At 37.8% G+C, this 12,417-nt stretch overlaps 1 protein-coding gene across 1 annotated transcript in view; it reads left to right on the top strand.

Annotated features, from left to right (window-relative positions):
• The window catches only part of LOC104076232 (sex comb on midleg-like protein 2), a 57,045-nt gene extending 46,257 nt beyond the window's left edge, over nucleotides 1–10,788 (top strand). The window contains 5 exon segments of the mRNA XM_009577030.1: nucleotides 1,396–1,578; nucleotides 2,668–2,781; nucleotides 7,839–8,120; nucleotides 8,827–8,990; nucleotides 10,506–10,788. Of these exon segments, the coding sequence (XP_009575325.1) occupies nucleotides 1,396–1,578; nucleotides 2,668–2,781; nucleotides 7,839–8,120; nucleotides 8,827–8,990; nucleotides 10,506–10,631 (869 nt within the window). The 3' untranslated portion in view covers nucleotides 10,632–10,788.
• The last annotated feature ends 1,629 nt before the right edge of the window (nucleotides 10,789–12,417 follow it).

The following is a 12,417-nucleotide window of genomic DNA, read 5'->3' on the forward strand; positions in this document are numbered from 1 at the left end:
GGAAACATGTTGGTCCGGGATTTGTCCCTGTAGTACTGACTCTTAAACTTAAGCACTTGCGTTGGGTCAGTCTGTCATGAAAGCAGATGGGAAAGGTAGCATGTTGTTGTTGATGCTAGCCGGTTAACTTGCATTAACTCTAGTCAGAAGCTTCCTTACATCAACAGTGTAAGTAATTGTCACTTCTGATTTCCTAAGGAAGCCTAAAATCTGCTAAACTTGGGCGTTTTCTTTGGTTTTGTGTACATTATCTGTCTCTTTTGTAGCACAATATGGAAATGTTCCTTAATTCAGATCTGTAAATAAAGGCTTTCTTGTCATTTTTGGTTTTGGTTTTTTTAAATGCATCTGCTACCAACAAAATGTGATCCTTTAAAGCTCTATGTATTGTTTGGAAACTTATGTTAACAGAAAGCTGCATGACAGGCTGAAAACCAAGAAGACAAATTGATGCATAAACCTGGTGTTCATGCCGCTTCTTTCTAGCCCTAAGCTTAAGATAAAAGTTTGTTCCTGCTTTGTCGTAATGTCTTTCTAATCAGAAGTAACTAAAAGTTTCAGCTAATGTAATGGTAATTATTTCTCCGTATATTGGTAGTATTGAGTCTTTTAAAAATCTTACTAACTTTCACAAAAAAGGAAGGTATCATCAGCTGCAACACTCTGTTTGGGGGGGCAAGGAAGGAGGTCAACAAGTAAAAGACATAGGCACATGTCCAGGCTCTTTGTAATCACTCAGTTTAAAAGACACCACATCCATTTGTGGCTGTTGTGGTATCTCTGCCACCTAGCTCCTGTTGAAATAAATGGGAGCTTGACCACTGTAGTGTTGACAGCAGGATGGATTTCTCTAGTGATAAAATAGCAAATGACAAAACAGTTTCTGTAGTCAGAATTTCAATGGTAATGGATGCCAGCACATTACCACAAGTATGCTCACTTCGGTTAGAAACTGAAAAAAAAAAAAAAATCTTAAAGTTGTTTGCTTTTTTTTTTAAATTTTGGTTTTTTAGTAAGTACTGTAAAGGGTCTTTTCTGTGTTATCTCCTGCAAATAGGTGGTGGAGAGCTTGCTGTTTTATAAGCAAACAACAGAAATTACACGAAAGGTTTTGGTGATGAGGGAATAGTTGCAAGTTTTGTTATGCTTGTGTGAATTCAATATTTTATTAAAATAAGTTCCCACAGAGTAAATTTAAGCTGGCATGGATCCAACAGAAGGTAAAATCAGTCCTTTGGATGTAAATTTGTTAAACTACCAGAATGATTGTTTACTCCTCTCATGTTTTGTGTGGTTTAAATCAAATCTGGATGTCTTCTCCTTTAAGTTAATGATGGTGTTTTACTATACCTCATGATGCTTGGGGGGTGTTTGACATCATCTTCTTATTCACAGCTTCCTTTGATGGGGAAAAGCACGCCATCAATCTTCCTTCTGTAAACAGCGCATCATTTGTCCTACGCTTCTTGGAGAAACTCTGCCACAGCCTGCAGTGTGATAATCTCTTTAGTAGCCAGCCTTTCAGCCCTTACATGGGATGTGCACACAGTCCTACAGAGTATGACAGGAACAAACCAGGTACTGTTAAACAACTGTTATTTTCAAGTGCTGATATTTTTGAGAAGTGTGGCGGCTTTGTGAAATGTAACTTTTTAATCTGTCTTTCTATGACATTAATTGATTGAAATGAATACGCTTCAGTTCTTAGTGAATTGGTTCCAGTGCGGTAGTGCTTTGACAGGATGGGATAGCTCATACCACATGTGCAGAAATCATTTTGCTCAGCAAACTCCTCCTTGTAGCCAAGCCAGGAAACATATGTATTGTACCACTGTGATACTGCTAAAAGGACAAGCTCAAAACTTCACATTTCATTTGTTAAATTTATGTTCGGAGCATAAAATAAGCTTACAAAAGATACTTACTGCCTTATGAGAAGGGGCTTGCCCTAAAAGGGAATTCAGTCTAGCCCTTCCCACACCAGTGAAAGGTCCTTTCTTCCCTCTTTATTCATCCCATTCAGTGATGGCTCCAAAAATTTTACATTCTACTATGCACAATTCAGTCTTCTAGTAGAAAAAGTGGGTTTTGCAGGTGATATTTTGTATGAGGCCAATATATTTGTCTGCTGCACCGGGAGCGTAGAGTGAAGGGGAAATGAAATGACTTGTGCAAGATTTCCCATCAGGTTGTTTGCAGGACCTGATATTACAAGTCCCAGCCCAAGGGCTACCAGGAGCCATAGCTGAGAAAACCTTGACATCAGGGCAATTTCAGAAGATTCATACTGGGTGTGAAGCTTCCTCACAGCTGCCTGATAGCTGAGTCTGTCTTCCAGGTGCTGCTTTAGGAAATAATTTTTTTTTTCTTTTTTTTTTCCCCTTTCCAATGGAGAAATTATGTTTATAATTCTGTCTGTCATATGTAAGTCATTAGTTTTAACTCTTTTCAGAGAAGTAGCCAGGGTCAAGGTAATTTGGGTGATGACAGTATAAACTAAGCTGTACTTCAGCTTTGGAAGTTTGTATCAAAATGACTGAGTCTGTGTGACACAAGAAACTGAACTGTAACCTGGTGAGTGGCTGATATGTCTTTGGTTTTGCCCCTGGACTTTCCCCACGAGCAACTTTCTGCTAGAATAAGAGGTGGTGACTTTCTTCTTCACAGCAAAAGAAGAAATACCTGAAAACAGGAGTGCTAAACGATACTCTCAGGACTCTCCACCATATACTGCTCCTCTTTCCCCTAAGCTTCCCAGAAATGATGCTCATCCATCTGAAGGTAATTACATTATGTCAGGATTATATATGAGAATTATTTATGGTTTCAGTATTTCCAGTCAAAAAAGGACCGAGTTCAACGTATGTGTCTGGTTTGTCTTTAGCCTTTGACAGGTCAGGGTGAAAGTATGTTAATTATTGATCACTGGCACAGATTTTGCACTTAGGGAAGATCTACTGCAAGTTCCAGCAGTCCTCCTCCTAAACCTGCTAGCCTTTTTTTGTGAAGGGGCTCAGGCAAATAGGTGATGGATGAAGCCTCCTGCTTTATATATGGCTATTTAGCAGAAAACCAGTTGCCTTGAAATGGATTAGGAGATAAATTGGAAGCAATTCTTAATAACTCCAGGCTGGGGCCATTAAGTGAGTAAGGATGTAGCTTGATCATACAATTCAGCTGAGTTTATGGCTAGCTGCTACTGAAAGCTGTGCTGCTTTTGCACAATTCCTTGTCCCTGCAGAGGATCCCAGGCCCCCTGGCTGGGTGGTGAGCCGAGCCAGTGAGCAAAAGCACAGAAAACATTTTGGTGAAACGAAGAGTAGTTTGCAGTTTACTTCTCTGGACTGACTCACCGTGGACTCAGATGAGCACAAGGAAATGTGGAATAAAATGCAGCCGTGGCCAGGGGAGCAGCGAAGCCTTGCTGTGGCAGCTGGCTGTTAGATTGATTTAGCTCACTCATGAATAGCACCTTTTCCTGTGCTGCAGCTCAGCTGCAGTAACTGAGCATGTGTCTAGTCTTAGTCTGCCTCAGATGTGAAGTAAAGCATCTAGGTTTAAACCTCAGTGAGAGAGACTTACGAAAATGTGGGTTTTTTGCTCTGCATTTGCTACTTAACTGGTTAAGCCATGGTAACTTGTTGATTTTGACTCGTCCCATCTGATACATACTTTCTTTTGCTGCAAGGTATTTGCACAGCATTTCCAAAAGCTTTTTTGAAATATGATGGGGATTAGTTATTTCTTCCTTCATATTTTTTTTTTTTCTTCTTTTTGGAGATCCTGGGGTCATTTTGTGTCTGTTAGCATCAGTGGGGATAGAATGATCTCTTTTTCTGTGCAGGTTAAAAAGTCATAGGACTACAGTTAAAGCAGAAAAGGATATAAAATTAAAATGTTCATAATGATAGCTTATTTAAAATGGTACATCGTATTATTTTATATATATGTAGCATATTCACTTCTTTGTATATAATAATAGCAGCAGGAAATACAGTTCTGCATTGATTATTGATTTCTGTGTCTTTTCAAAAGAAGTACTGGCTTAATTCCACAGATATATTGTACACCTAAGTCAGATATTTCTGGTAGGTAACTTAATAAGTGTAGAACACTTAATTATACCAAATGAAGTTGTTTCAGTTGGAGCAAAACAAATGTTTGAGTAGATCTGCATTATCTTGGAAGAAAACTTCCTCAAAGTAAACATGCATGCACATACTGCTTTTTAATCCTTGTTTGCTAATGGGTCCCTTTTAGAGATGAAGTCAGTGTACTCCTTAAAACACATTTTAAGATCAATAGTTCATTATAAAGTGCAGTTACTTGGATGAAAAATAATTAAAATAAGTGTTTTGCCATGGTTTCAGAGGTTTGAATTTGTACTCTGTGCATTTCAAGAGGCAAAGTGTTCTCTAGTGTTGTGTGTTTCCCATTAGGGCAATGTCCTCTGCTGAAAATCTGGAGGTAATTTTATAGCGGTCAGTCATGGGTTGGTTAGCAAGAAAGATCTGCCCCAAAAAAGTCCTGGTTCCATTGAGACATAGTTGTCTTGAAATAGTTGTTTTGAAATATCATTTGAAGGCAAAATGGAATAATTGTTGGAAAGGGTCTTTCAAATAGCTCATTTTCCTTCTGATCTGCTCAGGGATACGCTTTGCAGATTTTGCTGTCTTTCTTGCTCACTAACAGTTTCTTCTTAAAGTTATGAAAGATAAAGGCGGGGGGGGAAACTCAGTCTCCCTCCCCCTGAAAACAGAGTGTTCTTACTACTGCGGCCAATTACATCATTCCCGTTATGTATGAGGCAGAACAACTGGCTTCTAATTCCCAGAGGAGCTTCAAGAAAACAAAACGTCCGATTCCTGCTAAGGCCTTCAGTGTTTAAACAGTCTGTCATCCTTACATTTGAAACATAAGGCCTTTTATTCGTCTTTTATTAATCTACCCAGAGATCAGGCATTCTGCAGTGGAACCTCCTGTCTTTTTCCGTATCGCTGTTATTCACAACTGCTCAAAATGTCGAGGTAGGAGAAGTGTGTTGTTCGTTGCTCCATGGATTGCAAAGCTCCATTTGCTAGATGCCAATTTTGAATCAGCTGTCATACCAGTTGACCACTTTTTTGACAAGATTGCAGCTGCGTTTCATTTGTAGAGAAGCTAGATGGATGGACAGGGAAGTGGATTGGACACTGTAGTTGCTGAACAGAAATGCCTTCTCTAAAAGGTGATGGCCTCGGGAAATATGCCGGCTTTTCCACCTTGTGTATGTGAATTGAGAATTTACAGTAAGATAAATTCAAATGCTGGTATCTTGGGGAAAAAAAGCAGAGTTGATCTTTCCCAGCCCTATTTACTACTGTTTACTTTAGGAGATATATAACATCAGAGAGAAATCTGGGATATAATTGGAATAAATAGAATTAAATTCCTTTGTAATATAGTCACCTTTTAAAATCTTCAGAAATCTTCTGTCTTCAGAAATCATGACAAGGATTATGTAAAACAATTATTTAAAAAAAAAAAAACAACATATTTGGGACCTCTGCTTGTTTAGTATAACTACGAAAATGTTTTTTCTTAAAACATCACATGGAGTTGGCTGATACATGCTTAAATACTCTGGTTGAAACTTTCTGCTGGGGAGTGTTGTCTCCATTGTTTCATTCTACCTTTCAAGACTTCTGAAATCCGAATCTACAGGTTCAGTCAGTTAAACCTTAGGCTCCTTCATATAGCTTTGCTGTAACTATTTAAAATATCACCTCTGCCTTTGGGTCTTGGACTGAGATTTCTGTTAGTGGTTTCATTCTCTAAAGTTCTAATTTTCCCGTGGTTGGCTACCCTTTAATTTTATAGTGCATGTCATTGACTACATCTCTTAAAGTATCTCTGAAATTCTATAGAATGATGGCTTTTGTTTTTCATTTTGGTAAGTTGCTGAAACTACTTCAAGCTGACAAATGTGAAGAAGTTATTTTTCTTGTTTGTGTGTTTTCTTTTAAAACCTCAGTAGCCACTTCTTTACTTTTGTGATTCAAATCTAACAAACTAGAAAGTTTTGCAGTGGTTGTTCTGAGGGTTGTATATGTGAAAGAGAAGGGCTTGTGTCTGTAAAACGCGCTTTATTCCACGACTATCACAAGTTATTAAAAGATGTTACGTCTTGCAGATCTTGCCTTACTGAATTCACTAAGTAGGGAGCTGGCTCTCCGAGTGCCTTTGTTCCCTTTCAGGATTATGCTGTCTGAAGACCAAAGTACACTTAACAGTTCTTCACCGCACTCCACTTTTAAACAGGTTTCAGCAGAGTACCTAAGATCTCATGAAGCAAGTTGAAAACATGCTTGAGAAGCTCACTGTTTTTTTTAGGAAAATACTCTTCCTTTAGTTTTAATTGGGTATTTGCCCAAGAAATTCTTGAAAGTTGTCATATAAGAAGGGTAATAAAAAGCTTATTTCAGGAACTTGTTTCACAGAACATACCAGTTCTTATGCCAAAGAATATGCTGCTTCACTAGCATATGTTTTATAACTTCACTAGAGTAATTTTCAAGATGGTAGTGTGGGGTTTACACTTCTGTGAACCTGTTAGCTATATTTTCCAGCTTTTAAGTCTCCTGCCAAAGCAGCGTTTGTTTCATACAGATCTGTACATCATGCTTCCAACTTCTTTCTTGGGCTAGATATTGGCCTGATGATAAACAGATTGGCAAACAGATAAAAATACATATGATTGCTAGAGAATGGAGCGGTGGTCTCATTGATTTGGGTTTTTTTTTCCCCCATCACATAGCATGTTTCTCCCAATCAGACCTGAATTCAGTTGACTGAGAGTGGAATTTTCAGTAATCAACCAAACCTGGCTCCTGTCTCACGGCACAGGGAAAGGGACCTGCTGACTCGTGTGGCTTAGAAACAGTATTGACAGGCTCTAAAAATTCACAAGTCTTCTAAGCAGGCATTGTTAGTGTTTTGCAGAGTAGAAATTGGCTGATAAGTGATAAGAACTAAAATGTTGTTATATTCCCTCCTGAGACCTGTGTTTTTTGGGGTTTTTTTTGTTAACTTGCTCAGTGGGTTCAGTAATTTACATATATCTTTAGCTTTCCAGAGCCTGTGTTCATAGACCCTGCCCTGTGCAAAGAACTAACTGTATCTAGATACAGCGTTGTGGTCAAAACATGTTACGTTAGTGTTCCGTACCTGGCACTTGCAGCCTTCTGTGGCTTTGCCTGTAACCTGTTCAATTTTTAATGACGGCCTCTGTGTCTGAACATATTGGGATCTAGAGATGATAATTGTCCACTTGTTTTTTTTATGAAGTTAGTGACTCCCTCTGCTGTTTAGAACAAATTAAACAATTGTTAGTTAACATGAGAGTTTTTATTTATAGTAAAAATTTCTAGCAAGATAAACGTAACACACTCTTAATGGTTAGCTTTTTGAGAATATGTTTAAAAAAAGATAATGAAAATGCTTGACTAAGATTGCTTGATGTGTCGGTATTAACATCAGACAATTTTACCCCCCAAAATTTCTTCTTTCGCTTCCCTGTTCATGGTATTTAACAAATACAACTGAAATGATTTATGGAAAGCTGTCTCAAACTTGGCGTATTAAATCTTTTGCTACAAAAAATGTTTTAAAAATACAGTAAGAGCCCAATGATTACTTGAGGAAAAGGGGCAAACATTCAGCAGCAGCGATTGCCTCACAGGAGATTTGTTAACAGATTTACAATCTGTCAGTATCTTCAAGAGAACATAGTAAGGAGTTAAATAACAAAGGTATAATGTCCATCACTTTGAACATATTGATACTTGCTTTTTGTGTAGCAGAAACATTACCTATAGAAGAAAACAGCACTTCCAGAGAACACCGATTTTCTGAGGACTCTATGGATTCTGCACTTAGTTCTGTAAATCCTTCAAGCCCGACCCGTCGAAATTCCACAGAATATCGTACTTCAGGGAGTGCAGCATATTACAGAAATTCCCTTCAGCCAGTGACTGCTACCTCAAATTCAGCCCTAATCCTGCGCAGGCTGTCCTTGAGCTCTGCTGGGAGCAGCAGTTACTATGAAGTTAGTAGGAATCGAATACAGAGGCGGATTGAAGGTATGCTATATGACTAAACTTTCCAAAGTATGTAACTGCTTTTATTAACATACAAAGTCTGAGAGTTATGAATAAAGAAGTTCTTTGCCGTAGAAAAGCTTGCATATGGAGTGAAATGTTGCGCTGTTGCCAAGCGTGTCAGGCTTGCTAACGTAACTGCAAATGCAGAACTTAAGCCTGTTAGAACTAATACTGTGGTGCAAGCTGGGGGGGTCTTGCCTGCTGCACATTCTTTTCACTGCTGTTATGGGCCCTGCAGCAGGCCAGACCGAGGAGGGCTAATAACACGCAGCTCACTTCCTGAGCATCTTATCAACTATTACCGTGTTGCTGAAATATGGGGATAGGGTTTGCTCCTGTCCTTCCCTCTGTCTGCACAGCTTAACTTGCCTTTGCCACATTCACAATTAATGGCATCTTGGGACCCAGGAGCCAAGTACAAGTTGAACTAATCCCTCTAGGTATGTCATAGTGCTAATGTTTATGCTGCTGTAAATATTTGCAGTTATATAAGGCATTTAAAGACAAATGGAACAGTTCAATATTATTTGGAGGAAAATAAAATGTCTTTCATTTTAATGTATTGCAAAGAATGCATAATAAAAGCCGCATGTTAATATTAAGAACGTCTTATGTAAAATGAAATGTGTTATCCTTGTATAGACTAGTGATACTTCTTCCTTTCACAATACTCTTATACTAAAAGCTGCAAGTTCCACAACTGGACCGGATCTGAATTCACTAAAAAGGGAACCTTCAAGAATATTGAATAAGGATCCTTCCACCTGGTCAATAGAGGAAGTAATGCGTTTTGTGAAAGAAGCTGATCCACAGGCACTAGCTCCACATGCAGAACTCTTTAGGAGACATGTATGATGCATATCATTCTGTTCTAGTAGATTGTGTATCGTGTTAGTCTCTTAAAATCCAGCTTTCATGTCTATTGCTCTATTTGCAATTGAAGCTAGAGTAGACGCTACTCATATGTTAGAGGGAGGCTGAAAATTATTTTTCCACCTGAAACTCCTCCTGCAGTATCTTTTCTCTGTGTTCCAGTCTTGTTAGACTGAAGTAAATACCCACTGCTTTCCAGCTTATATGGCATAATGCCAATACTGGAAATATCCAAGTTCCAATGGCCAACATCCATGGTACCCCCGTCATCCCTGGTACCTCTAGAGAAGATGACATTCTTATTTACAGTATGGGGCATTTGGCCTACATAGACGATACGTCTCTGAGACAGTCTGTTTTGGAGACCGATTATCCCAAAGCAGAGATGCTGTTACGCCTCATTAGCTTTATATTTGGTCATTAATACTAAAATTCAAAGAATCAATTGAAATGTTGAATTCATCTGTTTTGAAAAACAATGTGTACGGTTTCGTAAGATCTAACTAGATGTTGTATTTTGAGTGATAAACTCTGACAGTTTTTTTTTTTGGTGTTCCCTCTTCCTTCTTGCTGTGCTTTTCTATGGCAGGTTGCTCAGCAAAGAGCTGCTTTCTTATTTCATTGTATATATGGCCCTCCAAAAAGAGATTGGCTTGCTCTTTAGTAGTATTTCACCCTTGTTCTGCACCAGCTCCTACTAACAGATAAATCTGAGAAAGCTGGATTGAAGGAAAACTCAAAATAACTTTTAACTGAGCTTCCTGTCTTATGTTTTATTCTTAGTTGTATAACAAGACTAATGTAACTTGTTTTGTCAGGTTTATGTTTAAAAAAAAATAAGACAGAGTGGTTTTCTTTATGGCATTTTAAGGAACTAATTGCCTGTCTACATGTGTAGTGCTACTAAGAGCTTAGGACTGTCACATTTCAGCAGCTTCTCAACCAGGCAGTTGAAATCTGACTAAGTTGTCTTTGGTCTTGATCCTAACAATCTGTCTGGTTTAACCTGGACATGGATCTGTCTTATTTCACAGATTTAGATGGTCTGTAACCTCTTCCTCCATGTGACTGTTTGCATGCGCATGCCAGAATCCTCCCACAGCTGTGTTCAAGGTTCAGTGCAAGGCCTCAGTGCTTGGATCATTTAATCTCAAACTGCACAGACCTTCCTTTGCAACTTTTTTTTTTCCCCTTGACCCATTCACTTTTTTTCACAGCTGGTACCTAATTTTGAGGGCTGTTTGGTCAGTTTCTTTTACTTACTGTAATTTTCTTTAGCATCTTAAATACCTTCATCATACATTAAAAAATACTAAAATAAATTAAATTTCAATGGCCATCTGTAAATATCAAATTATACTAAGCTACTGTTTTATATATAGTAGATAAATTTTTACTGCAGTATAAACAAATATAATGTACTTTCCAGTTTTACCATGCAACTTGTTAAAGTAGTTGTATGTTGTTGTGTTTATTCTCTTCCTTCTGCAGGAAATTGATGGGAAGGCACTACTCTTACTGAGGAGTGATATGATAATGAAATATATGGGACTGAAGCTGGGGCCTGCCCTAAAGTTGTGCTACCACATTGAAAGACTTAAACAAGGAAAGTACTAGCCAGTGGGGATACCACAAATACGTGTGTTCGTATCACACTAAGCTCTCAGGTTCACAGCCATCGCCTTTATTTTAAACTATTTTGCTGATATAAATCATCTTTATTTTTTGAAAATGCCCTCAAAATGTAAAAAAGACATTCAGGATGAAGAGGGAGGCAGAAAAATCTGTATTACATTCTAGTGTTTTGTGCGCTACTTCAGAAAGTTTGCAGGAAAGGACAGTTGATCATACTGGGGACGGGCAGGTCGGGTAACAGTGCTCTCCGGATCCTGAAAAGTGCATTCTCTGTTACAGACTTCAGCCAACGTGTTCATATTCAGAACCAAAACAGCTGAATCCCAAAGGAAAATAATAAAACAAACCAGCATCAGGTGTTAATAATTTTTACAGGGGTGGCTGTAAACTTTTATATTGCAAGAAAAATTTAAAATAGAAGATCTCATCTCTGTAGTGAATACTGTGTCTGGTTCTCCAGCAGAGTGATACTCTACTATATTATTCTACTTATTACTCTTCCTAGATTTCCATAAAGGGAATAGCCATATGAATTGGTCATGGGGGGATGGAGGTGTGGGGAGGGAAGGGTTATGGAGGAGAGGGCTTAATACAAATATAAGCTTTTATAAAGTGTGATGATCGGTCTTTTGGTAAGTTATGAGGAATATGTACGGTATATTGTCAATTTATGCAGGCAATAAATATTTCTGTTTCATGGAAGGGCATATTGGCTGTATAAACAGCCATTTCTGGGACAGTCTGATTTAACTGGAACAACGCATCCACATTTTAAACATTCCATCTTTTTGCTAAGTTTAGCATGGATATGTGTGTTCATGCTTTTTATATATACACATGTATGTGTCGGGGAAATACATACTATATATATATATAAAACTATACATACACACTGTACATATGTATTCAGTTTTTTAATGTGTACTTTGCACTGTGCCAGAGAGACCTGTACAATTTCTTGGGTTTTTTTTTACCAGTAAATTTAGTTGTGTACTACTTTCATATTCATTAACACCTGTTTAATTTGTTGCCCATTCTTGAAGTCAGGAGGTGACAAACAATCAAAGAGTGGGTTTATTCATACAGGTGAGATCCCTGTACTATGCAATACTCTTGGTTATTCATCCCTTAATTCTGAGCCATATATTCTGGTATATTTCTGGAAAGACACATTTGGTTCTGATGTTTTGGGCTTATATTTCCTATAAGGAAATGCTACTATGTAACTGATAAGCCTTTTTTGGGTAAAATTGGTGCTGTTTGTATAAGCTGCAAGAATGAGTAGTGATAATAAAGCAGTTTGTTGTCACTGCCAATTGTAATATACATCAGGGACAAGAAAATATACTTTCTGTGTAGGAAGCTGAATGTACTGTATGTAATAGTGCAAGTGATAAAAACTATTTGCTAGGGAAGGTGTAGTCCTAAAATGGTAGGTTTTATTACTTTTCTTACTGCCTTTTTATATGAAAGCATATAGTATAAATGTATTTTTTACAAATTCCTTTTCTGAAAATGCCTTGCTTTACCAATGGTCTGATACTCCTCAGGTTTCAGCAGAGATACTGCTGCAAAATAATAAATTTTGTGGCTCACAAGTGTCCAAGTATTTTGTTAGTTTAAGTGACTGCAATTTTAATTTAGCAAGTCATTTGGCCTTTAGAATTGTTTTTGTTATTACATCATTAGACATTCGACACTAAAGGTTATCTATATTGATTTGTTTTGCATATCTTTTGTGGTTCATGTATGCTTAGATGTATAATAC

Source organism: Fulmarus glacialis, unplaced genomic scaffold, assembly GCF_000690835.1.
Source record: "Fulmarus glacialis isolate BGI_N327 unplaced genomic scaffold, ASM69083v1 scaffold13584, whole genome shotgun sequence".
In the NCBI taxonomy this organism is placed as follows: domain Eukaryota; kingdom Metazoa; phylum Chordata; class Aves; order Procellariiformes; family Procellariidae; genus Fulmarus; species Fulmarus glacialis.